General features: G+C 42.2%; 1 protein-coding gene across 9 annotated transcripts in view; it reads left to right on the top strand.

Annotated features, from left to right (window-relative positions):
* Nucleotides 1–25,458, top strand: part of LOC126404890 (trinucleotide repeat-containing gene 6C protein-like) — a 56,835-nt gene that overhangs the window by 5,967 nt on the left and 25,410 nt on the right. For 8 of the 9 annotated variants that reach the window (XM_050068280.1, XM_050068285.1, XM_050068284.1 and 5 more), the window contains exons 2-4: nucleotides 3,195–3,297; nucleotides 4,141–4,162; nucleotides 23,138–23,491. In XM_050068280.1, the coding sequence (XP_049924237.1) occupies nucleotides 3,235–3,297; nucleotides 4,141–4,162; nucleotides 23,138–23,491 (439 nt within the window). In that variant the 5' untranslated portion in view covers nucleotides 3,195–3,234. The remainder of the gene's footprint in view (nucleotides 1–3,194; nucleotides 3,298–4,140; nucleotides 4,163–23,137; nucleotides 23,492–25,458) is intronic. The other variant, XM_050068286.1, reaches the window with a different exon arrangement.

Below are 25,458 nucleotides of genomic sequence, written 5' to 3'. Positions count from 1 at the left end.
ATTTAAAAAAAAAAAAACAAAAAAAAAAACGTTGGAGTTTTTTGTGCAGCAAGATGCACCTGTCGGGTTTCTGGGTTGATTCGAGTTGCATGTTTATTTATGTCGTTGTCTTTCTATTAGTGTGTAAGTTCATCACTGATCTGTGGGCCATTTGAAATAATGAGAAGACAGACTTTGTACTAAGCAGAATGCACTGGTTTCCCTCAAAGAAATATAATAATAGCAGTTTGATTCCTGACTGTCTGGACTGTGTAACAAATTCTCCACATGTGACAGCAGTGCTAAAGATGATATAAAGAGGAGCAGAAGAAATACTGTGGGGTCTGATCTTTGCAGTAAACCAGAGGCTTCCTCGTGGTGACCCTTTGTCACCTGTTTGCTAACCGCTCGGTCTGAGAGACGAGGTGACCATGGCCTCTGGGAGGCGGTGGCATGGCAACAGGTGCTGTTAACAAAGCATAGCTGCACACTATGCAAGGTCAGATTGGAAAATGTAGTCTGCACAGTTCGAAGCAAAGGTATACCATGTTTTTTTGGTGTTTTCATGCACTTTCAGTCAGGTTGAGAATGCACATTAATGTGCAGTGAACATGCACCATTAGAAACATCAACATTAGGCATGTGTGCGATCATTACTTACACATATATACATGCGTTCAGATTTTAAACCTGTCGCAACTGTTTGGATTTTCTCCTCCATGCTCAACCATTTCACACCATGGGGCTGTGTATTGGCAAAAATCTAGTGATACGATATATATCATCATACAGGAATTGCGATCATGTAAGCACAGCGTTTACTACGAAATACATTTACATAAATATTTTAAGGAGCTAACGATGTGCTTTTTATGACTTTGCTTGTTTAATAGGCCCGTGCTCTTTGGGTTTATGCTAGCGATATGTAGTTACATTGGAGTCAAATGGCCAAAGAAGGATTACAACACTGCCATCAAGTGGTCGGGGTTTAAACACAGCACAAAATGAACCACTACCATGAATCTTTGCATGTAAAATAGTAGGGCTGCCCCCAACTAAGAATTTTCCTTGGTGACCAATAGTCATCATTTAGGGCCATTAGTCAACTAGTCGCCCGCATGTTAAAAGTTAGAGCAAGAATAGTATCAGTAACATTAACACTGTGCTACATTACAGAGAAATACAAAACCGTACTAATGAACCTTCATTAATATAGGCCTATATTTTATCTACAAGTGCACGTCACACACTGAGCGAGCCGCCTGTTAATGACGCTGTGGGCTAATGGGCATGTAGCTACTTCCATGTTTCAGATGATAGGTCATGTTTGTAGTCGACCAATGAAGATGAGTTTACATATCACCTTGGGTTCGTCCTTCACCTTCTCAAAATGATCCAGACAAAGTACATTTTGTAGGAATCACTCCGCCAAAACACTTGAAACAGTTTGCTAACTTGGCCTGTGCTACAGAAAATGCTGACTTCTTGTAAACAAGTAAAGCCTACTAGATATCTCCAACCTGTGTCCTGTATAATCCAACACTGCCTCCTCTTCTTATTCATTTCTGGCACTGTCCCAGAAATGTTACTAAAGACTACACTGAATGTCCCTGAGTTGAGATGATCGAGCCAAAGCTGGCAGCCGAGTGACTTCTTCAAATGCTCAAGGGGTGTTTCTGCTTTCTTACTTTTTATTTTCATTTTTGAAAGAGAAGAAAATGTTACTGTCATCCTACAGTATATGAAAGACAGCACGAAACTCTGGTGGTAAAAAACAGTGTGTCATCATAACATCACTAAAAGTAAGCCTAGTTGAATTCTGTTGTCACTTGAGTTGTCGGTTTCTAACTTCTGTTGTCTTTGTTGAATGTAGTACTAGGCATTGGACGATATGAAAATTACATGTCACAATTATCCTAGCCAAAAATAATTGTGATTCATGATACTATTCTGATGATCATCAAAATAAGCAAAACAAATATTTTAACTTCTATCATTTTATGGTGATCCATGATAAAATCATATATCATTCCATCCCTACGTATTGCATTTGCCATCAAGGTCAAGAAAGAACAATCAGGATGAGACAATAACATAGTTTTGTTTTTTTTTCGTTCGTTTTTTTTTGGCTATTCAGAATCCTCTCATGAACCCTCGCTCTCATGACTTGCTTCAAGCCCTGACTCAGATACTCAGAAGCCCAGATTTGCGCCTCAGTTCCTGATGCCTGTCCAAGTCCATCTTCTCGTATTTCCAATTCCATTATTGAACCTCCACAATCAAACTGATTTCAGTGCAGTGCTTAAGGGCGCTGTCTGTCTCCACCTGACTGCGCACCAGGGCCTCGGGGAGCGCTTGTTGCCAGGCAATGGCACACACCGCTGTCGCCTGCAGCAGCACAGGCATGGCGGGAGAAAAGGCTGATGGTTTTAATTTCACATTTCAGGTTCAAGGATTCCAATTTGTGTATTTTTCCAGGCAGGTTCTCCTTCTCTCAAGTCCTTTAAAAACTTAGATTCCAGCTTTTATTTTCTTGTTTTTTTGCATAGAGAGATATAACTGTCAGCTGGATGCACTGGCACATGAAACTACGAGGCATTATCAGGTGGTTTTTGACTAGAGTATCAGCAGTGAACAGTTTTCCTCTCAGGACTGGGGAGAGAAGGTTTAGCCTGTCACAAGCTCGGTGTTGTCATCAGATGAATGCTGCGCATAAAGTCGTCTACAACCCAGAACCCTGGCACGTATTGTTTTCCTGTGGTCTGCCCACATATTAGTTATGTTGGGATCTGTTGCCGTGGCTCAGTGTGTAGACTGTAGAACAGGGGCCTTGTCTCATTGGCCCCCACTATGCTAAACCTGCAAGGCCTCCCTAATGGTTTCCAGAGCCAACCCCAGAGACCACCAAACCAAAACGCATACACACACATACTTAGTTTGCACTGTTCAAAACATCACAGTTTGCAAAGTGCAACACAAAGCCACATTCCTGTCTGGTGGCTGTAATAGAACTGTGCACGTGATCTGGTGTGTTATGACAGAAGCCATTGACAACAATGATTTTACCTTGGAGAGCAATAATCAAACACTGCGGCCAAATGAATTACTTTTGCAGGTGTTCACCTGCCTACTGGTGCCGAGGCACGGTATCTTTCTCCTCCGTTGGTGACTGGGATAAAAACATGTCTGTCTCTGTCTCTTTTTTTGTTTTAAAGCTGTGAGAAGAAGCAAAAAACACGAGAAGAGAACCATTTGATGGAAGATAAGAAAAAGAAAAAGCAAGAAGAGAAGAAAAAGAAAGAAGCTGCTCAGAAAAAGGTGAGCTTGTAACGGTAACGGTACACTCATGTTTAACCCATTGACTCTGCGTACCATTTAATCAACACGGTAAGATACTGTAAGCCCCCAGTCAGTGTTGGTTCATGCATGGCCGACAGTCCACTTCGTTATCCCCAGCCAGTCTCAGACGAAGCGGCTATAACACCATCTGTACTATTTTAAATGTTAGGTGGTGCACAACAAAGCGCAGGCCTCCACTATGCTCAGGTGTTTTTGCTGGAGTTACATCACATCGATCACATGCACACTGAGCAGCACATGCATTTTGTCATGTGTGTTTCCACAGGAAGCATTAAACAGAACGTTATGTAGTTGTCATCCTCGTCTTTAACCCGCAGCCCCCCACCTCTACCCCTCCTCCTCACGTTTTCCTTCAGTGGCTCATCTGTTTTCACTGTTTGCCTGCTGTTCTCAGTAATACGTTTTATGTATCCTTGACCCTTCTTGTCGGGGGCTGCGGAAAGTATGTTTGTGTACGTTTCTTAATGTATCAGAGGAGCGTTTGTGTTATCTATTTTACTCCCTCTCCAGCCACAAGCACGGTGAACCCACTCACCCCACCGAGCAGCAGGAATGAACATGAACCTTTTAGCATTTCAATAGATGAGCAAAACCAGCCCCTGAACATTTTGTTCCGATTGCCCTGGCTAGTTGCTCCAGCACTGTCGTGCAGCTGGAGAGCCAGCCAATGCAACTCAGATGTTGATGGCACATTAACATTTAGGCCCACAATTTTCACCTATTAAAGACGCTTATTGCTTAATTATAAGTTAGTCTTCTATCTGTTGCTAATATTTGTTTTCTGATTATTTTTTTTTTCAGGCCACAGAACAGATAACCAAAGGTGAGTTGCGGCTTCTTGTATTAAACTTGTTTTTTCAGTGTTTTCTTTCTGCCACCCATATAATATGGACACCTCAAAGTTGATGTCTTTATTAAGTACGTTTTTTTGTTGTTGTTGTTTGGTTTTTTTTTGGCCTGCAAATATGACCCTTCATTAGGGCTGGGTATCGGTACTGAATACATTTTTAAATGATTGACTAAAGGTGCTTTCACACCTGCCCTGTTTGGTTCTGTTCATTCGAACTCAAGTTTGTTCGCCCCCGAAGTGTGGCTCGTTTGGGCAGGTGTGAACACAGCAATCGCACTCGGGTGCCCACCAAAACAACCAGACTGAGACCTTCTTGAAGAGGTCGTCTCCATCTGGTAACAAACGAACTCTGGTGCAGTTCGTTTGCGGTGAGAACGTGTTCCGACCTGGATCTGAACCAACTGCAGTCACATTTGGGGCGGCAGTAGCTCAGTCCATAGGGACTTGGGTTGGGAACCGGAGGGTCGCCTGTTCAAGTCCCTGTCCGGACCAAAATATGGAGCATGGACTGGTAGCTGGAGAGGTGCCAGTTCACCTCCTGGGCACTGCCGAGGTGCCCCTGANTACTGCCTTAATATGCACATTCAGCACATCCAATGCATCAAAACATTGTTTTCTAGTTGGAGCCGCGCCTCGTTTTCAAACTGTATGGTTTGACTAAAATGAACAATGACAGCAATATAGTCCACGATGAGCAGCGCTAAAATCAACCTGCGTAGTTGTCCCTCCATTGTGACAGTAGAAAGTGTCACATTTATCTTGCAAGTGTACTCTTCTTCAACGTTTTGTTTACTTCCTGGATTTTTCCCACATGGATATTCTGACCAATCAAGAGAGCCTTGTGAGAGCTTTCTCTCACAAGGCATTGTATCTGGTCCACTTGTAAATGCTGCCGTGAGAACACAAACCAACTCTAGGCAATTATGCAACTTCGTAACAAAATTAGTCCCTGATTTGGACTGAAGCAAGACAACGCTAGGTCTGAAAGCACCCTTAAATGAGTAGTATTGAAACTTCTCCAGTCCAACAATACCTGAATTCAATCTTTTTTGTACCCAGATCTGGAAAAAAATGACAGTTTGTATGATTTTTCTTAAAGCCAGTCACTGCAAGCCTTCTTCGATTTGATGCAGTGTGTGATTGGCCCACTCCCACAGCAGCTACAACCCATATAGTCAGTTGTGTGGTTGAGGGCAGTGTACTTGAGTTGACAGATCAGCATGTCAACATTCCACCAAACATTTGAAAGTATGGCTATCCTACATACTTATGGTGTCTGATAAGAATAAATGCATAACATTTGAAGTGATTATTTCAGGAAAATCTTGTAATAGGAGTGACATCAGGCATGAAGAAAACTTCCAGGTGGGACAGCTGCACCTTGTTTACAATGCCAAAACAAAAAGGCATCAAATGACGTACTCTGTTAGTGTCAGTATCACTTTAAGGGTGCTTGTATCTGTACTGGTTTGGTCATTTTTTTTAACGATACCCAGCCCTAACATGCAGTAACGCAGAGTTTCTCAGTGCAGGTGAAATTATACTTTACTGACTTTGTCTGCCATGAACTTTGCAATGAGTTTGTGATATGATGTTTTCTAACAGTAGGGAGACTTACCGTGTGGGCATGTTAAATTGTGTATCCTCCTAATTAGACGGAAAACGCCTGTGCTTTTTTGCCTCGGAGCCCCAGTTTGCCCTCTGTTCACTGCTGTGCAATTTGGACATGAAGCATTAGCTTTCATTATAGTAAAACATCTTTAACTGAAAACATTAGCAGCAGCCAGGTGGTCCATACTACCTGAGCCAAAATGGAGGCCAGGTGCCCATACAAGACTAATAAGGAGCACAGGGATGCTGCAGCTGCTCCTCGGGCCTCCCCGTAGGCTCCTCGGGCATACCTAGGAGGGTAGAGGTGAGGAGAAATCTCAGAAGAGGAGAAAACAGAGCAAAATAACCACAAATCAAAAAAGAGAGAGGTGAATAAAGTTGACTGAAAGGTGACTTCTGAAGGGAAGAGTGTGCTTAGCTTGCAGGTTCTGAACTCCTGCTCTGTGGCAGCTGCAGACCCACTCCTCACTCTGTCTCCCCCAGCCAGTGCTCTTAATGACCAGAGAGAAGCGGGTAGACAGTGTTGGACAGTCAACTAGTTAGCCCAGGAGCAGATCTCGTGGTCGAGATGAGCCGGCAGATGGGAGAGGGACTTAATGTCTCGCAAGGGATGGGCAGTGTGAAATCTGATTAGAACTTCTGGCCGACTTTGGCAGCGTAGCCTTAATGGCAGCAAGAGAATGGACACCTAATTACACTGTGAGTGTCTTTGTGTGTTTTTGTGCCCAAAGCTGTGTTCAGACAAATGTGTTTGGAAGCCAATTTTATTTAGATCAGTAAAAAGGAGTAAGTCCTCCTCTTATGGGTGCATACGACTGTGAACTCTCCACCGTCAAGGGTCAGCGCCTTGACCTCCCGCTCTGTCCCTGAAGGATGAGTTAATGAGACTGTAATGTCACAGAGGTGCCCCCTCCCTCCCCTTATTCCTCTTGTGTGAGTCATTTTCAGCCCCTCACAGTTTGCTGCACTAATGAATGTGATCTGGGTTGGCTGTGTTAGTATTCTCTTTGTCTCTTATCTACTTTGTGTTGTTTCACAGCATCCACAAATTGACCTATATACCAGGCTTTTCTCCCCGTCTTCAAACCAGGCTGTGATGTGCACAATTATTTTCTTGGCTGCTGCTCATAACAGCAACATGCCATGACCTCGTTTTACTGTGATCTACAACCTCTTAAATGTCACGTTTGACTCTTTAGCATATTCAGCGTATCTGTGCACTCCAAAGTTGCTATAGTTTTCTGGTTTCCTTTTCATTTTTAATTTTGTTTTCAATTCAGTTTAGTTTCAATTAGTTTCCACAGTATGTTTGTCAGTTTCAGATTAGTTTTAATTTTCTGAAAATCTTAGGCTTAGTCCAACTTGTATTACTTTTAGTACTCGTTTTATTTATTTATTTCAATTATAACAAGGGGTATGTGTTAGGGACAAGATTTAAAGATACAGTGTGTAGGATTTAGGGGGGTGTACTGGCAGAAACTAAATATAAGTATGTTGTTTTTAGTATAACTGAAATTAAGAATTGTTGTGTTTTTGTTACCTTAAAATGAGTTGTTAATATCCATCCACAGAGATCGCCATGTTGCACTGAGTAGTGGCCCAGAATGGACAAGCCAAACACTGGCTCTAGGTGGGGCTATTTGCATTTTCGCTTCAGCCACTGTAGTTTAGCGCCCCCTCTGAGATGTTGTTCAGTGGTTTTACCAGTTTAAATAATCGATTCCGCTTGTATGGAGAGGAAGAGACCTCTGCAGATAATTCTGCTCCCACAAAAAACCTCCTGAACAACAAACATTGAAGGAATCCTAACCAGGAGAGGTTTCAGCTGTTTGAAATCTGCAATCTGCACCACTAGCTGCCACTAAATCCCCATAAATCTTAAACACTGGACTTTTAAGGAGTTCGGAATGGTTGGTTACAACACAAACACAAACTTTGTGAAGGCAGTTGACTCACAGTCATGTAGACATCCAAGTCTCTATGAACATATGCACCTCATTGTGCTTGTTGTGTTGACAAATTTGACCAAATTGACAAAGACTAAAACTGAAGTCATTTCGTGTATATTTTTATTCTATTTTGGTTATCATTTGTAAGTACACAACATGGTTTCAGTTAATTTAGGTTTTTAACTGCAGCTGAATTGTCCGCAGAGGTCTCTTTCTCTCCAGAGCAAACGGACCAGGTGATTAAAACTGGTTAAAAACACAGTTTCATGTTAAAAAAATAAGTGTTCCTCCTACGCTGTTTGGCACATCCCAGATGAGCAGCTCGTCCAGTACCAGTAATGTGTGCTCACCTATTTTCTGATCGAGAAGCTCAGGAGGTTTTAGCAGGAGGCAAACAATGCGCAGAGGTCTCTTCCTCTCCAAAACAAATGGACCCAGTAATTTAAAACACTGAATAAAGCAGTTTTGCGTGTAAGAAACAGTGTTTTTTTCCTATGCAATACGCAAGTGGCCTTATCTAGAACCAGTGTTTGGTGCGTTTGTCCTTGACCACTGTAGAAGCATGACAATGCAACATGGCGATCTCCCGCTCCCTTTGTAGATATAAACGTGTCAATCTAAGGTAATAAAAACATGATTCTTATTTTCAGATGATTATACATGAAAGAAAACATACCTCTTATATTCCATTTATGACAGTATATCCTCCTAAATCCTACACACTGGACCTTAAAACTGTAATAACCTTTCTTCAGCCCTGTTGTGCTTCAGTTAGTTTTCTGTAGGACTGTGTTCGACTCAAGAAATTCCTACTTGAGGATTAATTGTAGGATTCTTTTTTCTACAAACCAATTAGTTGACTCACCTGAAAACAATCAGTATTATTGTTTCACCGCAAATAAATTTCAGTCAGAGATACAGAAAATTCTCTAGAGCTCATTTCAAATCAAAGAATATTTATAAATATAATTGTGATGCCAAAGAAGTGAGTGTTATTTTACTTTTAATGACTGTAGACTAATGGCTCATTCACCATAAAAAAGACCATAAAAACAATAGATTGTCAAAAAATCCCATTTGTGACATAATGAGTGACTAATCAACTAAGAGAGGCAGATTGTATCTGAAACTAATGAAGGGTACATTGGGAACTAATTAGGAGAACAGGGCTAGTGTGTAGGCTGAATAAACAGGCATCCATACACGGGAGATATCCAGGAAGACCCCGAGCTCCATAGTAACACTACACCACCTCCTGTCTAGTCTAGCAAAGAGGCCCACTCTGGGACCAGCAGGAGGGAAAAGGGAGCAGAAGAAGAAGGTGGGCTGTGAGGAGAGAGATGGCATGAATTGTTGTAGTTACATTTGTGCAAAGTGCAGGGAGGCGGCTGCTAAAACATGGCGCCTTTGGTTGATTTGAGAGAGCTAGAAAAGGGCATGCAAGAGCAGAAGAAACAGACGGAGCCATGTGAAACTGTGAGAATGTACGCCAGTTTCCTGTTTGCCGGCACAGCTGAGGGGGCCCTTTGTAGGATACTTCTACTGGCTCACTTCTCAGACACACACTCTCACTCCAGCAGTCCCCTTCTATGACAGGCACACACCAGCAGCATATGTACATCGTGTGCTTGTGCAAACACACATATGGTTTTACTCATATAGTTTTACATTGCTACTTCCAACTACTACACAGAGCCCTCTGCTTTACTAAGTCGCACTGAGAATGTTATAAACTTCAGTAGGAAACCATCACCTAGAAGGGTGCTTTCACGCCATCCAAGTGGACTTCGATACTTTTCGTTTTGTGGGTTTAAAGCAAAATAGACCGGCCACAGGATCCTATGATAGGAGGTATGTGACTTTAGCATTAACAAAGGCTGAGCTACTTTTAAATCCATCTCCTCACTGTCGACTCTTCAGGAAGTTATTTCATAAGAGATCTGACCTATATATTTATGTTAATATTTATATATTATAATATATATTTCTACATATTTATGGTGGCACAGGAGTGCAGTGGTCAGCACTGTCGCCTCACAGCAAGAGGTTCAAATTTGCTGTCCCTTTTGCGCGGACTTTGCATGTTCTCCCTGTGTCAGAGTGGGTTTTCTGTGGGTGCACCAGCTTCCTCCCACAGTCCAAAGACATGCAGGTTAGGTTAATGGGTGCCTGTAGGTGTGAATGTGGTTGTGAATGGTTGCCTGCCTCCACGTGTCAGCCCTGTGATAGTCTGGCGACCTGTCCACGGTGTATCCCGCCTCTCGCCCAATGTCATACTCTCAAGTCAGGTACACAGCCTCTCAATGGTTGAAGCCTCTTGGATGAGAGGTGAAACGTCTTCAAGAAACTCAAGCAAGTCCAGTACCTACGATGTAGCACTTAAGATTACCCTGACCTGGATGACTGAGAATCTTCACTAACATGTCGACCCCAGAGTTAACTTCTCTTATGTCCAGCACGTCAGATTTATTGCATCAGTCCTTTTCAGCTCTTGGCTATTTTTAGATAACGTTACATTAGACATCACATTAATTTTTTACCTGCCTGATCGAACACAGTTTACTTGCCTTGGGAAAATGGGCAAGCGTTAACGCCAAGCCGTGGTTGAGCTTGTGTCCTACTGCATATATTTTACCAGTTCTTCATTAGAAGTGAGTGAAACAGTGACCACTCAGTAACCATCCCTCCATAAGTATCATAACAGATCCTCTTGTCCGTCCTCTTTCCACATGGTCATCATTGTTCATGAAATAATGTCAAGTAGCAGTCCCAACACATTATGATTTATTACTTTGTGTGCAGTTTCTGACACCAGAGCAGATGAATAAACACATGGGGCGTAGTCAAGTGCAGCAGGACTTCCTGTCAGTGACCAAAATTAAATCTCTGATGATACATGATGACAGTCCCCAAACACTCCATGTAACCTCATGCTTGGTTCATGTATAGAAACATGCTCGAAACACAAATTAGACCAGAGCTGAAACACTGTTGGCACCAATGCGTATTTTTTCCCTTGGTTTGTACCAAATGAACTGAACTACGGGTGTGAAAGCACCTTTAAAATAAACATGTAGCATACATCTGCTGATGCATTAATATTTACACTTAAAACCCACATGCTAATAGAGGCTGGTAGCATTCATGTTGCTTTTATTCACTCAATATAGGTCATCGTCTCAGTAGAGCCAAACTTTGATCTCTGTGTGTGTGTGTGTGTGTGTGTGTGTGTGTGTGTGTGCCAGGCAGCTTGTCATTTCCTGTGTAGCTCCACAGCAGAGGCCTTCTGCCATCAACAAGCCGTACTGGAGTTAATTTCTAAGGGTTAATTAGCTATTGTGTCTCTGTTCATGCTTTATCCCTATTAAAGACAGGACACAACATACATACACATCAAGGCGCACATTTACATAGCGCAATAAAAGATAACATTATTATAAAGTAGTGTCGCGGCAGTAATTTCATAACAGATTAATTTGCCGTTTCACATTCGCTTAATTACGCCCAGTGCTTTGTGTTGGAGAGTCATAAATTGCGGTGTGATCAGGGGGGAATTTATACCAGTGTGCCGCTTGTCACCGTCGCCGCCTCTTCTACATGTCTCATCCCAAGGAGCGTGGCTTAAATGGATGCAGCAGTGCGGTGGCGATGATAAACCACATTTTAAAGAGCAACAGGGGGAACGGCTGGATTTTTGCTGCTGTGGAGTGTTACACCATAAATTATGCACATGAGCTTATAAGTCATTAAATGTCTTTTCGGGGAGGGTACAGTGTAATCTGAAGGGCCACACAGATATTAAAGAGTGAAGTTAGTCTGGTGCCTCTGAGTGACGGACAGTCTGGTTTCTCTTTTTACCAAACATGGAGGTTAGTAGGTCAGAAGTAGGGGTGTTACGAGAATTTCTGAAGGTGGCTGTAAAAGGAGCTGTGATGTGGAGACATGATATGTTAATTATGGCAGAGGGAAGTTGGGTTGCAAAGGGGAAATCTGTAGTTATGCCGAGAACATCTAAAAATACAGTGTTTCAGACAAATGGATTATTTTTCATTTTGAAAAAGGTTCAAGAGATACTGGTATTCCTACTGAGGATTTTCTAAGTTTGAATAAAACAAAATATTTAATCATTAGGGTATCTTTAAGATGTAGCGCCATATGGCCAAAATCTTAAGCAGTGACTGTCTTGTAAATTCAAGTAATAAATGGTTGAAAGATATAATATGTAACTTTCTGCATTACAATCTTTTTTTTTTTTTGTGCATTTAAAATATGATTTGTTGAGTCAGGTACTTAGATTATTCTAAAAGTTTCCATCAGTTTTCAAACTCAGAAAAAATCTGTAATTTTAAAGGACACTGTCTGTGTCATTTGGGTGCTGTTGTCTGCCAGAGACTTTCATAAATTGACTTTTTATTCAGTTTTAAGCCACATTTTGACAATACACATTTTAGACCTTGTTTGTTTTTAACAGTATGTGTTAACCAGATGAAGGATTTTAGTCATCAGGCATCTGGATCTTGAGTTATCAGAGAAACAAGCTGAACAAACGGTAGCAGCAGCTCGGCTCCAGCCCCTGCCGTGCCAAACACCATTGAAGAAACAATGAATTTTAATGTGAAACTGCTTTATTTAGTGTTTTTAGTGGAGACTTCTACGGATAATTCGGCTCCCGGTTAAAACGTCCTGAACATCTTAATCTTAAGTTATCAGAGAAAATTGTGGGCACACATTAGCAGTTGTTGGGCTAGCAGCTCCTCTGTGACGAGTCGAACAGTGTCGGAGAAACACTGATTTGTAATGCCCAAATGCTTTATTCAGTGTTTATACTGGTTTAAATCACTGGGTTTTTCTTTTCTGGAAAGGAAGAGACCTCTGCATAATAATAATTAAGCTCCTGGTAAAAACCTCCTGAACGATGAACACTGAAGGAATCCAAACTGGGAGAAACTGACTGCAATGACATCATTGCTCAGTCCTTTGTATTGTTTTAAATGAGAGACCTCTAGTGGCAAAAAGTTACTTATTGTACGTTTAAAATAACTATACCAATGCATCGCATTTGATTATTTTCCTGTATTTTAAATTTCCAAACAAACAATAAAACAACTGCCTCACATGCGACGACGCTTGAGTTTAAAACAAAAGACTCAAAACAGTAGAAGTTCTTTCCAATGAAAGCTCTAAAGTTCATGAAAACAATATGTGTCACAAGTTTCTGTATTTACACTTTACTCTCGTCCTCCATGTCTGCCCAAATTATGTTGCTGTCAAGGCAGCTGGATTTGTGAGATCACAAGATCACGCAAGACTCCAGCCCTACATAGCCTGAATAGCTAGTATTGCCAAATCTCTACAGGTGGACGCATTTCCAGTAGCACAGTGTACTGTCCTATTGCCCAACCCTAGTAAGACATGTGTAACATTCCTCTCTGAGAAAAAAAACTGCAGCGTTTTGCAGTTTCTGTATGAAGCAAATATTGCAGTTTCAGTCATTTTTTAATGAGTTGTGTCGGCCCCTGCGGTCGCTGCCCAGGTCAGGAGGACAGGACGTTCCACTGTCTTTCACACATCACTTCCTCTAAATCATAACAGACAGTGGAATCTGGTCCGCCCGCAGCTGTTGGCACAAAAGGCCAGGGACATGGGAGCGATGAGTCTAGAGAAGCTGTCTGTCTGTCTGTCTGTCTGTCTGTCTTACACCTGTTTTCTTAGAGCAGGGACATAAAGACAAACTGTCCTCTAATCTGTCGTCGGACTCTTACGGTGATGCCTCTGCATGTTGAAATTAGTTCTGCCTAGAAACACATCAAAAGACGAGTACGAATGTCGCTGGTGAGAGTAACCGGTGTTGACTTACTGTACAGTATATTATACCACTCAGGTGTGTGATTATGTGGCACCATTCAGATATCTAGTTACCATTTGATAAATGCTCTGACCTACATAGCCTTGTGTTTTTCACGCTGTGCTATCAGGCATCAAGTGCTTTTAAATAGCATTTTTGTCTGTGCTGAATGTGTTGCAGCGAGGGAGGGCTTTCCCTCTTAACTACAGTGTCATATTTATTCACTTCTAATTAAGCCCTTTAATCTTCTCTCTTGTGAGGCTCGCTGCTCACATTTTAAAGCCCACAGGAGGAAAGACACGGAGAACCCTAAAGACATGCCTCCCTTCCTCGCTTGTGATTCGTTGATAGTCTTTCTGCTGCCTCCTCTTTAATAGACATCTGATAAGGATCTAGTAATTTCCATGTTTCCTTTTCGCTTCAATTACAGTAGTGTACTGTGACACTTTGGCAGACACCAGATACGCGATACACTTGAAATACAGGGTGCTAAAGAGAGGGAATGCATTATAGAGAATTGTCAAACTTGGGTGCACACGTTGAAAGGGCTGTAGATGCTTTTTTATTAAAGAAGAAGGGTTATTTTTGTATTTATGTATCTGTTTTTATTTAGTGTGAGTAGCTCAATCTGCATCCTCCAGATTCCTCTATTACTGTCCAGGGTGTACCCCACCTCTCGCCCAGGGTCAGCTGGGATAGGCTACAGCCCCCTTGTGCCCCCTAACAGGATAAGTGGTTACAGATAATGAATTAATGAATAAATTAATGAATGTTGCGCTGTTTATACCAGAGCTGATACTAACAATTATTTTCACTATTGATTAATCTGCCCATTATTTGCTTGATTAATTGTTCTGTCTATAAAATGTCAGAAAAAAAGAAGGGCTGTCCCAAATACCATTTTATCTAAGATCACTTATCGTTGTTAGTAATCAAACGCAAATAATCAAAGCTGCAGACAGGGTTGGGGCTACTGAACATGATTCAGAAAGGACTCAGGAATTTTTCTGATCATGGATAAATTATAGGCCTACATAAGTGCTTGTAATAATAGCCTCCAAACCCAAGACAACACCTGAAAAAGCACCATGAAACAGAAGTGCAGAAACAGCGTACTAGCTCCAAATTCCCACCAAAGCGGCTCAGCTGTGTTGTTAAACCTGTTAATAACTGTTGGGTAAAGTTAGCCCTGTCACTGTGTGTTTGGGGCAGACTCACCAACGGTTTCAAATGCGTAGCTCTCATGATGAACACAGAGAGAAAGAGACAGCAGGGAAAGGAGGGGCTGAATGAAATAAGATTTTACCCATTTTAAATATTAAAAAAAAAAAAAAGTTAATGTGAGGCAGGTAATGTTTATATAGTGTAGGGCTGCCACAAATAAATCAATGTATGGGAAACACTGACATTTATATTTATTTATAATTTCTTTATTGTCATTTCCCCCCCCACAAAACAACAAATATCTGAATCCCAGAATTGAAAACTGAATATCTTCTGGCTGAACAGATATCCGTATACACAAATATTTGGGTTCAGCCCTAAAGAGTGAAACATGCCCAAGGTGACATCTTCAGATGGTGTTTTATCCAACAAACAGCCTCAAAAGTCCAAATCTATTCAGTTTACGGTCAAGTATGATGAAGAAAAGCATCAAATTCTCACTTTTAAGAAGCATAAAACTAGGGATGCACCGAATATTCGGTAACCGAATATATTCGGCCGAATATTGCAAAAAATCACACATTCAGTATTCGGTGGAATAAGTTAAAAGCAAGGCCGAATAATAGCGGCGTGTTTTGATAACGCAATCATACAGCGTGCCGTGACAGGCGGAGTAAAATGTCAGCAGTGTGGTGATCCGCCCGTCACGGCACTCGCGTTTGCGACTAAAAATAGTTTTGAGTTAGCAAAATAGGCTTAAATCATTCAGCACGCTGTGCGAGCAGCCTCCAGATTTCAACCACCAGCAGAAACAAAAGGCAAATCCCATCAGTTGTGGGTTGAACGGGGGTCACAGACACAGACAGTAACTTAATGTATTCCTGTCAAATACGGCGGCCATCGGCTTACCGGCGAGGAGAAGTCGGCTCCAATAATATCCTCTTCTTGGTGTCATGGCTGCCCAGAAGTACCTGAACAGCCGAGCCAACCGAACACAGGTATGTGATGTGTCAGAGGAGAAACGAGCCGTTCACGGCCCACAAACCTCACCGCACTTTAGGGACTGTTCTTTACTTATGAAGGGACTTGTCAGGGGAGGAGGGTGGCTGGTTGATTCTTATTTTATTTATTTATTTTATTTTGATCCCCCCTATGTTAATCACTTATTGATGCTGTTTTTGAAGTATGAATAAGTCAATAAGTAATTTATTCCATTGAAATATCATTGATGTATTATAGAAAAGTGATTTATCTTTTTATAAATGACAAAAGGCACATCTGCCTCATTTTTGCTGTGGTATCGTGATACTACTCAGAACTGTGATACTTTCACTGGTATCGTACCGTGGGTCCCAATTTTGGTACCGTGACAACACTAATCTGGAGGGGGTTCATCTGCAAAAACTAATGAAAAACTAAACAACAATATTTGGTATTCGGTACGCGGTATTCGGCCAAGCGTTTAATATTATTCAGCTTCGACTTCGAAATTTTCATTTCGGTGCATCCCTACATAAAACCAGCAGATGTTTGGCTTTTTTGCTTAAAAACAAACTATGTTTATTCGATTACCGAAGTACAACCTTGATTCCAGAAATGTTGGGACAGGGGCAAGAAATTCTGGAAGAGTTGTGGAATGCTCAGAAAACACCTGAAACATATCACAGGGACACACCGATCGATTAATCAATAAACTAACTAGCGGTCCATTGTTCGACTAATCATTTGCAGCTCTAGTTTACACAGATTTCTGTCATTCTATTAGGCAAAAGATCACGTCTATAGAACAATAGACTGTTGTGTGATAGAAGCCAGCGAACCTTGTTAGAACGGAGGCATGCAGCATCTTACTGGACATTGAGCAACAGGGTTCAGAGGAACACGGTGTTCTTTGGGTAGTTTGTAAAAGCTTCATACTGCCCATAACTTTCCTGATTAAAAGCTCAGCTATGGAAAGCTTATAAGCACTAACAAACTGGACTTCTGCATGCGTATCTGTGTGCACTCCACCTGAGAGCGAGGCGATGCACTTCCATGGACGGAAAGCAGAGTCAGCACGGTGCTATTATTAAACCTCTAGGTAGACGTGCACTGATTGTATTGGAATCGGCAGTGATCCATCTCCCGAGCACTTTTACTCAGGTCCGCATTTGAAGCTGTGCCAGTATTGTTAAATGGCGTGCGCTCTGCACAGTATTCAGATTTTCCAGCAAGAGGAAAATGCCACGACTTGTTGAAATGCACGCTCATATGAGCAGCACCTTTTGTTGGCTGAGGGTCTTCAGTTGTACTGTCATGTTGTTATATATAAGGCAGCTTCAGTTTGTTATCAGTATGGGCCTGTCATAATAAGTATGGTATGAACTTATATCATATATGGACAGCAGTGTATGGATATATGTTGTGTTTACAAACATATGTGTGTTTGTCATCAGAGTGTCACCAACATTTTAGCCAACAGCAACAACAGAATAAACTGCAGGGATTTTCAGACCATTATAAGACTTTAACAGTGTAACGTTAGCTTACTGATAGTCTACATCTGGACTTTTAGAATAGAAAGGGCACAATCCTCACTGTCGTAAGCTTGCCAACCCCTGGCAATGAGCCAAAACGTCTGTTGTTTGTAGTTTTACCCTCCAAGAACTCCATAAATTAACCAGCAAACCGCACAGCTCCCAGGCTGTCCATCCCCAGGAGCCGACTGCACCACACAGGCTGGATTACGGAGGTAACGACGGCGTTATCAGAACTTTACTCATCTATTAGTTGCAAGAGGGGGCACTTTTTTTCCTGTTAGCCAGACTTAATAGTTTTGGGCTACTTCTAATAAGGTACTATAACTTTTTAAATACTTTCTTGTATATATAGTAAAAGTATAAATTCCTTTTAAAGAATATGTAAAAAAAAAAATATTCCAATTCCAATTCTTCTGTCCGAATACTTAAAAGAATTAAAATAATAATAATAGTAATGCATTTTGTTTATAGGCGCCTTTCAAAGCACTCAAGGACACCTTACAGGACACAAGCAGCAATGTGTCCATAGATCATGAAACCAAACAATTCTGTGATCTATAATAAAGGTTAATAAAATGTCTGGACAAAAATCATGATTATAAATATTAGGTATCATCATCATTGCAAGTCTCAATATGTGTGTCACCATTAAGTCAGACCGAATATACCAGCTTGAAAAGATGTGTTTTCAGACGGGATTTGAAAGTGGAAAGGGAGGCAATATTGCGAATGTCGGAGGTGGGAGGGCAGAACGGCTGAAGGCTGTAGAACCCATGGTGGTCAAGCGGGCAGATGGTGATGTGAGATGGACTGCAGAAGAGGATCTAAGAGTACGGGAGTTTAGATATGAAGGAGTTCAGACAGGTAGGAAGGGGCTTCATTAAAGTACATTGTCCTTTAAAAGGATGTGCTTGCACTATTATGCTGTCATGTTATCACAATACTAGTGGCATAAAATGGTCTCAAAATGGCAATAATAATGTTTAACCCGATTATTTCTGGAACAGTATATTGTCCAACAAAATTAGTTATCCTGATAGTATAACAAGTACTTTAAATAGTGCTTGCATGGGCCAGTCTTCCTAAGAAAACATGAGGTTCTCCTGTGGGTCCTGAGCTGTTGCTATCTGTGGACCTCCACTCATAAAGCTCACACACAGAGGGATCCTTTATCTTCAAGGTCATGTGGCTTGTTTTTCTTCTCTCCCCCGAGAGGGAGACAGAAGGGAGCATCAGTGCTCTCCACCCTCTCCTCTTTTTTCCACCTACCTTCAACTCTCCAATATCTTGCCAGACAGCACTGCCCCCCCACCTCTAGGTCTTAAACAGTCAGGGTAGCACACTATCATCTTTTCTCCCATAAAATTAAGGCCCCTTTAAAGTGGAAAATGGAATGTCTTCCTCTGCGTGAAGCGCACACAGCCCCAAGGCCACGGTTTGATGTGCATCTTTGATGAACTGGGAATTCTCCCGTGCACTTGCATAGCTGAGGACTGTGTTTTTGCAAATAGGCTGTCAGAGCAAGTGACTTAGATCTCTTCTTACTGTGTTTCATTTTTCTCCGCAAAGCGCTGCCTTGTGAGACTCGTGCTTAATAAGCCACACCTTACTGATGCCAGAAGTGTTTACTTGTTTGTTTTTGTCTCCCGATCCCCCTCCTAACCTGATTCATCTGTGACATGATTGTAAATATTAGAAATTTAGCTTTAACGCATCAGTCACTAAATGTCCAGGGCTCGTGCCATTGTGTTAAGACAAATCCAGCGCAGCGTGGCGTACTATAGGAAAATAGTGTTCTAATTGTAAGCGGATTTAGACCCGAGCTGGTTTCAGGCAGTGAGACTGGAGCTCACAGTGGAGCGCACAAGGGGGTGGAGACTGTCTTACACACACACACACACACACACACCATTCTCTTCATCACTTACCCTCTCTGCTCTACCTCCTTCCCTTCCTCCTATACGTCAGCTTTCTCTTTCGCTCTCCCTCCCTCCCCCTCCTTGTCTCCTCCCTCTGATTGGCCGACGGAGCAGCCAGCCAGCTTCCCCCTTCCCCCAGCTTCCAGAAGAATCTACGTCACACATCAGAAAGTCCCAACTGTATAACGATCGCCTTCATAACTATTATTATACATAGTGGCACAACCACAAAGTCCAGCGGGGAGAACTGGCTGGGAATTATCTGCCGCCCCTAATAGAGTAATAATGACAAGAGGATAATAGTAGATCACAGTGAATGAAGGAGAGAGGGAGAGGAGAGCACGGGAAGGTGGGGAGGGATGAAGCACAAGAGCGGAGAGGAAATGGAGCAGATGTAGAGAAATCCGATGAGAGGCGAGCTCCAGCTCTCGAGCTTCCCCCCTGATTCCTGAGCTGCAGGGAGAGGGAGACACGCAGACAGATGCGGGTGAAACAGGATCAGACCGACCAGACGGTGGTTGCAGCCCATAGAGGGGATGCGGTACTGGAGGCAAAAATTACTTAGGAAACCCCAACACCCCCCCCCAGCACATGCATGACAGACATAAACATACACAGAAAAATGAGAAGTAATTGGCTGTTACATGTGAGCGAACATGTCGGTCAGTATTTACAAGGCTGTGTGAACGTATATTCCACGACACCATCCTGTCCTCTCCCCTCAGTGTGGGCCTCAGCATTACATAACTCTTTGTTTTTGTGTGTGTCGGGGCTGGCCGCATGTGTGCGAGTTATTCATTGCTTCACTGCACACACTCGGGACGGCAGCCAGTGGCGAAGCACTGCTCTTTATAACTCATTTAGGCCACACAAAGATTTTCTTTTTCTTTTGGTTGCTGCCTTGACAAGTTTTTTTTCTTCCTTCCTTTTCCGTCCTCCTGTATTTTATTACCAGCGAGAACTCAAAATACCATTTTGGCCGAGTGCACATTGCGTCCCCATCAGCTGATGTTTGGGTTTGTTCTCGTGCAGTATGTGTAGGGTTTAAACACTTTTGTTGCATCCTGTTTACATTCTCGTTTACCAGCTTATTCTGTTATGTAATGAAATGTACTGAGGCGATTATCCGGTGTGCTTTGTGTCCCATGATGCATCTCACCCAGCAGCAGCTCTGTGACCCCGAGCTGATCATCCTGTTTGACTTAGTGGTGACCTCTAACCCTGTACTTCCTCATTCAGCTACAGTTTATTAGCCTGCTGAGGGCTTTACACTTGACAGCTTTGGCTCCTGTTTTTTGGCAATATTTAGAAAGGAAATTAAGTCACATTTATTGATTACAATGTGCAAAATTTCATAATACAGTCATGGTAACCAAAATTATCACAGTTATCAGTATTACCAGGGTGTAAAAAGGTGCTGAAAATGTTCAGAAAGTACACATACACACTAGGGTTGCAGCGGTGTACCTGTTTCAAGGTATACTGTGATATGAACATTGACGGTTATCATGTTTGTTACATCTGCTTATCTACGGTATTGAAAAAGACTGGACAGAGAATCTTATATTATTTAGTTTATTTTTCAGAAGGGAGATTTTTTTCACATACTTCTTTTAATTTGTAAAAAAAAACTTGTCTCAAGTTTCAATTATATTAACGTGTTTGTTCAACCCCAAAAAAATATTTAAAAGGTCATTGTAATTTGTAATAATCAACTGTGAAACCATGATATTTTCGGAGACCGTTATTGTACCATGAAAATCTAGTATCGTTGCAACCCTAATACACATTGATAACATTTCAACAAGTTTTAAATTGAAAACCACAATTAAAATTAGAGATACTATGCACTTTTTACTTGCAATAAACACTATGTAAACATATAAAAACCATGTCAAATAAATATGCATTGATATTAAAGATGGCACCCTGTGGCAATGCATGTTGGAGACTGTTGCTAACCTTGGTCGACGCTGGACTTTACTGCGAGTTTTTCAAAATGTGATAATCAAACATGGGATTATTGCAAATTAAAATATGACACAGTAACACTAACTGTAAAGAATTTTACAGTGATTTATTGTGAAACCGTTTCATTGGTAAAGTGGAGCTTGTCTTTAAAGCAGCTACAAACTATGTTTTTATCAAATGATATTTATTTATGTGGGAGGCATCACTCATGGTGATGAACTTATACAGAGAACTGTCAACCGAAACTGAAGCTCCCCTCGGCTTTAGGGAGGTTTAATGTGAGTTTCAGTTCATGGTTTCGCTGTCTGGCCCGCAACTTTACTGTTTTGGTTTCTAATCGCTCTTGTGCTATTGGTTGTGGCCGCAACAGGCTACTGTTTGCAGTGAAAAAAGTGCTGAATATAGTGACACAGTTAGATGTTTTCCTCAGAAGTTTGTAAAAACCAAAAATCGAGCTAAAAGAGAGTGAATAGTGGACTTAAGCTGGACTCCAAATGTATCATGTCTTTGCTTCGGCGCTGCAGAAGGTGTACACAAGTAGCTGTTTGCAAGTAAAGGCCCAGACACACCAAACCAACATCAAAGAACTAATGGCGATGAAGGTCTTACGTCGCCTGTGTCTCAGGAACATACCGCAAAGACTACAACCAATGGCCACTTAGCACGTACGTTCTGCTTCTGTGTGAGTAGAAATAAATCTACACATCTGCAGGTGGCAGAAGTCAGTATTCATCATTAAAGAAGCAAAACTGGAAGAGCGACAGGACAGATTGCTAGTTAGCCAGTTAGCACATTAACAACACATATTTAATGTTCGCTAGCAAACTGCCAATCAGAATCACAGTGATTCTACTCACCGATGGGCTCTGTTGCAGATCCATCATGCTGAATAAGCCCAAAAACAGCCGACAAGGGCGACGAAACTGAGCCACAGACGCTCACAGACAGGCTGACATTGACTGACCATCGGCTCAGTGCGTCAGAGCCCTAACAAGTTTAAATTGTCAATTTGTGTTCACACCTTGTTTCCACTGCCCCCAAGTGGCCAAAAAAAATCAGTCATTGCATGTTTAAGAAAGATGAACACAGAAAAGTGTGTGTGTGTGTGTGTGTGTGTGTGTGTGTGTGAGTGTGAGAGAGAGAGGGAAAGTCACACTTTGTTGCTAAGGGTAACTAAAGCTAGTGGGACATGGGCACTTGGCTTCAGCAGCCACACGAGCAGTTAATAACTAACAGCTTTGGTAGAGCTCTGCGAGGTGATGATTTCAGGGGCCATAACCTGCCACAAACCATGAATAGCTTATGCTGATGGGGCTGAGCACTCTTTACAGTGCTGTCCTGATGGAGACAATAGCCCACAATAAGCAGGCAGATCTCAGTCCATTATGTGGTACTTGACCTCTTCAACACTTCTAATCTGTGACCAGGCACCGTGGCAGACTGTGAAAGTTGTGTGTCTTGGCATCCCCGAAGGCTGAAGGTTTATTACAGTACCACCCTGAGATTATTACAGTTCTTTGGTTCTCCAAAGAGCTGCCATGTGTTTAGACTGACCACTGCCTAGCATCAAAATTCAGCCAGCCAGGAGAGACGGCAAAGCTTGTGCATTTCTCCTCATTTGCCTTTCTGAATTTAACATGATGGTCCTCATCCAGAAGTGACCATGGCTTTAAAAAGATGCAGCGGAGGAAATGCTCAGCCACAGCAGCTTTTAGAAAAGACTAAAGCTATGCTGATGATTGGTTTTATTTTGTATATGCGCTAGGAAAGCAACTAACAGCAATCTAATGTTTTTTGGTTCTTTTTTAAAATGTAAAATATAATGACAAATCTGTAGTTTCTTTTTGCCTTATGAGTCAATAATTGTTTTGTCACTAGCGTGCGCTCAACTCTGCTTTTCCTAACGCTTCTTTCCCTCCCTCATCCCTGCATTTCTGCTCCCCACCACCACCACCCCCTCACCTTCACAGTGCCAGACTCTGCCAAGCTCGACCCCACCCCTCCTCTTCCCCCTGTCAACCCCAGTGCCGTCCCGTCTGTACCCCCAAGCAGTGGCAATGGCAAGCGCGCCCCCTCTGGAGGTCAGCCGCAGACAGCACAGCAGCCCCAGACTCTGCTCCAGCAGCGCTACCCGCCAAGAGAGGTGCCCCCACGCTTCCGCCAGCAGGAGCACAAGCAGCTGTTGAAGAGGGGCCAGCCTCTGCCCTCCGGGACTCTGCCTCTCACCACCACGGGACGTTCCACCACTACTGAACCTGCAGCAGCAGTAGCCATACACTCCTCTCCCTCCTGCTCCTCTTCCTCCACAGCCAGCCTGCCTACAGGTCAGCCGAGACACTCTGTTGGCAAATCACTATTTTTTTTTTGTTTTTTGTTTTTTGCAAAAGCTTTTCAGAGGGAGTGCAGTTTTATTTACGTGTGGCAGTAGGGGTTGCTGCAGGAGAGGAGAAGGTTGTTGTGAATCACTGTCAGGGTATTGGTTGTCTGAGGTTGTCTTTACTGAGAGTACTGAGTGGAATTCAGTAGCAAACAGGGTAGTTGTAAGCTGGGCAGACACTGTGCTTTATTAGTAGTCACACTACAAGCTAGATCTGTTCAATAATCACAAAAATCCAAAGCACAGTTATTGTGGTCAATTTTTAGGTCACATTTATTTGCCATGATTACTCATTGACCTCGGAAACATCATGCATTTAAGAGCTTCACAATACTTTTTAACAGTGAATTATCTTGAACTTGAAAACAGATAAATAGAATAACATATAAACACATTGCAAGAGGAGAAGGGGAGAGCTTGTGCAAATGGCTGACAAGCTGTGGAGTAGGGTTACTCTGAACAATGTGCACGGGAATGAATACAATATCTGTGAAAATATTTCTCACTTCTTTCCCTGTTGGTCTGAACAAGATGCTACATTTGCCAGTAGTCACTTTTTAGAAGTAAAAGGGAGAGGGTCTGAAAAGTTGCAAAGTCTAGCAAGTAAGTCACCACGGTGGGAACACTGAGTGCACCTCTGTAAAGGAAAGGGTACACTGGATTTAGAACACAAAACAAAACAAGAGCATAATTGCGAAATGGAATGCAGCAGAATTATCGTTTCATCTCAGACATCCTGTTTTCATGATTGTTGCAAGCCAAAGTTGTGATTGAAAATGAAATGAAATTATTTGCCCTGCACTGCTACAAGCTTTAAGGTACTGTGTGTAACTTTTTATATATATCATTTTTTATTGCCAATAGGTGAACGGATTGTAATGCAACTTAAAAAACTGAGACCCCCTGCCAACTTTCTCAGTTGCCTATAACAGCCTGTGGACTTACTTAAATGGTAAGGGCCTAATTTTCCAGGAAGATCCAAAAGATTTGATAAACCTTAGATAAGAAATCTTGTTCTGGCAGAAAGTCCTCAAGGCAAACTTCTCAGCTTCGCTACAGAGCAACAGTGAGCACCAGTAAGCTAACGTTAGCTAAGAAATGGAGTCTGCTCACATCAACAAACAATAAGCACACACTACAACACAGAGTCTACACATGCTGTGTTTCCGCAAAGTAAATTTTGCAGCAGCAGCTTCACTTACCGCTGAGATTTGCGCTGGCTGAATTCGAGCTGTTACAGCTGCTGACTCCATCTCCGGGGATGCCTTCTGTGTTCCTCTGGCGGATGTAATCTCTGAGTGGAAAGACAGAGGGTGTGATAACTATGATCTCATTTGTGGTCTGATAAACAGTAAATTCATCAAATGTAGCATGCCATATCATGTTTTCAGTTTACTGGAGGTACTCCGTCATGGCTATGGAGGATGCTGACCACAGATCACCTAACAGCCTCAGAGAGAGGTGTCACTATAAACAGTTCTCTGAAAGTTTTGTTATCTCCACAGCCAGATAACAAAAGCCTCACATAGGGTATGTATGTACACACGATGTCGTCATTCTCATTTACAACCCATCCTGACAGCTGTTTGACTTACATCAGCTGTGCCCAGGAGTGATGCACCTGTAGAGCACTGGGAAGGCACTTGCATCACAGGTGCTGCTGTTTATTTTCACTCTGCCTCTGCCTTACTGGGAATTAGAAACGGGGATAGAGGAATACAGAGGTAGAGGATGGAGAGTAAACACAGCTGGTCTGTATGTGTGTATTTTCCTCTCTACGGCTCCGCATGTCACAGTAAACCAGGTTCTTATGTTTTTCCAAGTGGTCTATTCTCTCTTTATGAAGTGTCATGTCCTCTTTGAAGATGATGATGTTGAAAATCCTTTTTCGGGCACCTGGCACTTTTCATTGTC

Source organism: Epinephelus moara, chromosome 18 (genome assembly GCF_006386435.1).
Source record: "Epinephelus moara isolate mb chromosome 18, YSFRI_EMoa_1.0, whole genome shotgun sequence".
Classification (NCBI taxonomy): Eukaryota; Metazoa; Chordata; class Actinopteri; order Perciformes; family Serranidae; genus Epinephelus; species Epinephelus moara.
The sequence above is the reverse complement of the archived record's forward strand: the minus strand, read 5'-3'. Positions and strand labels throughout refer to the sequence as shown.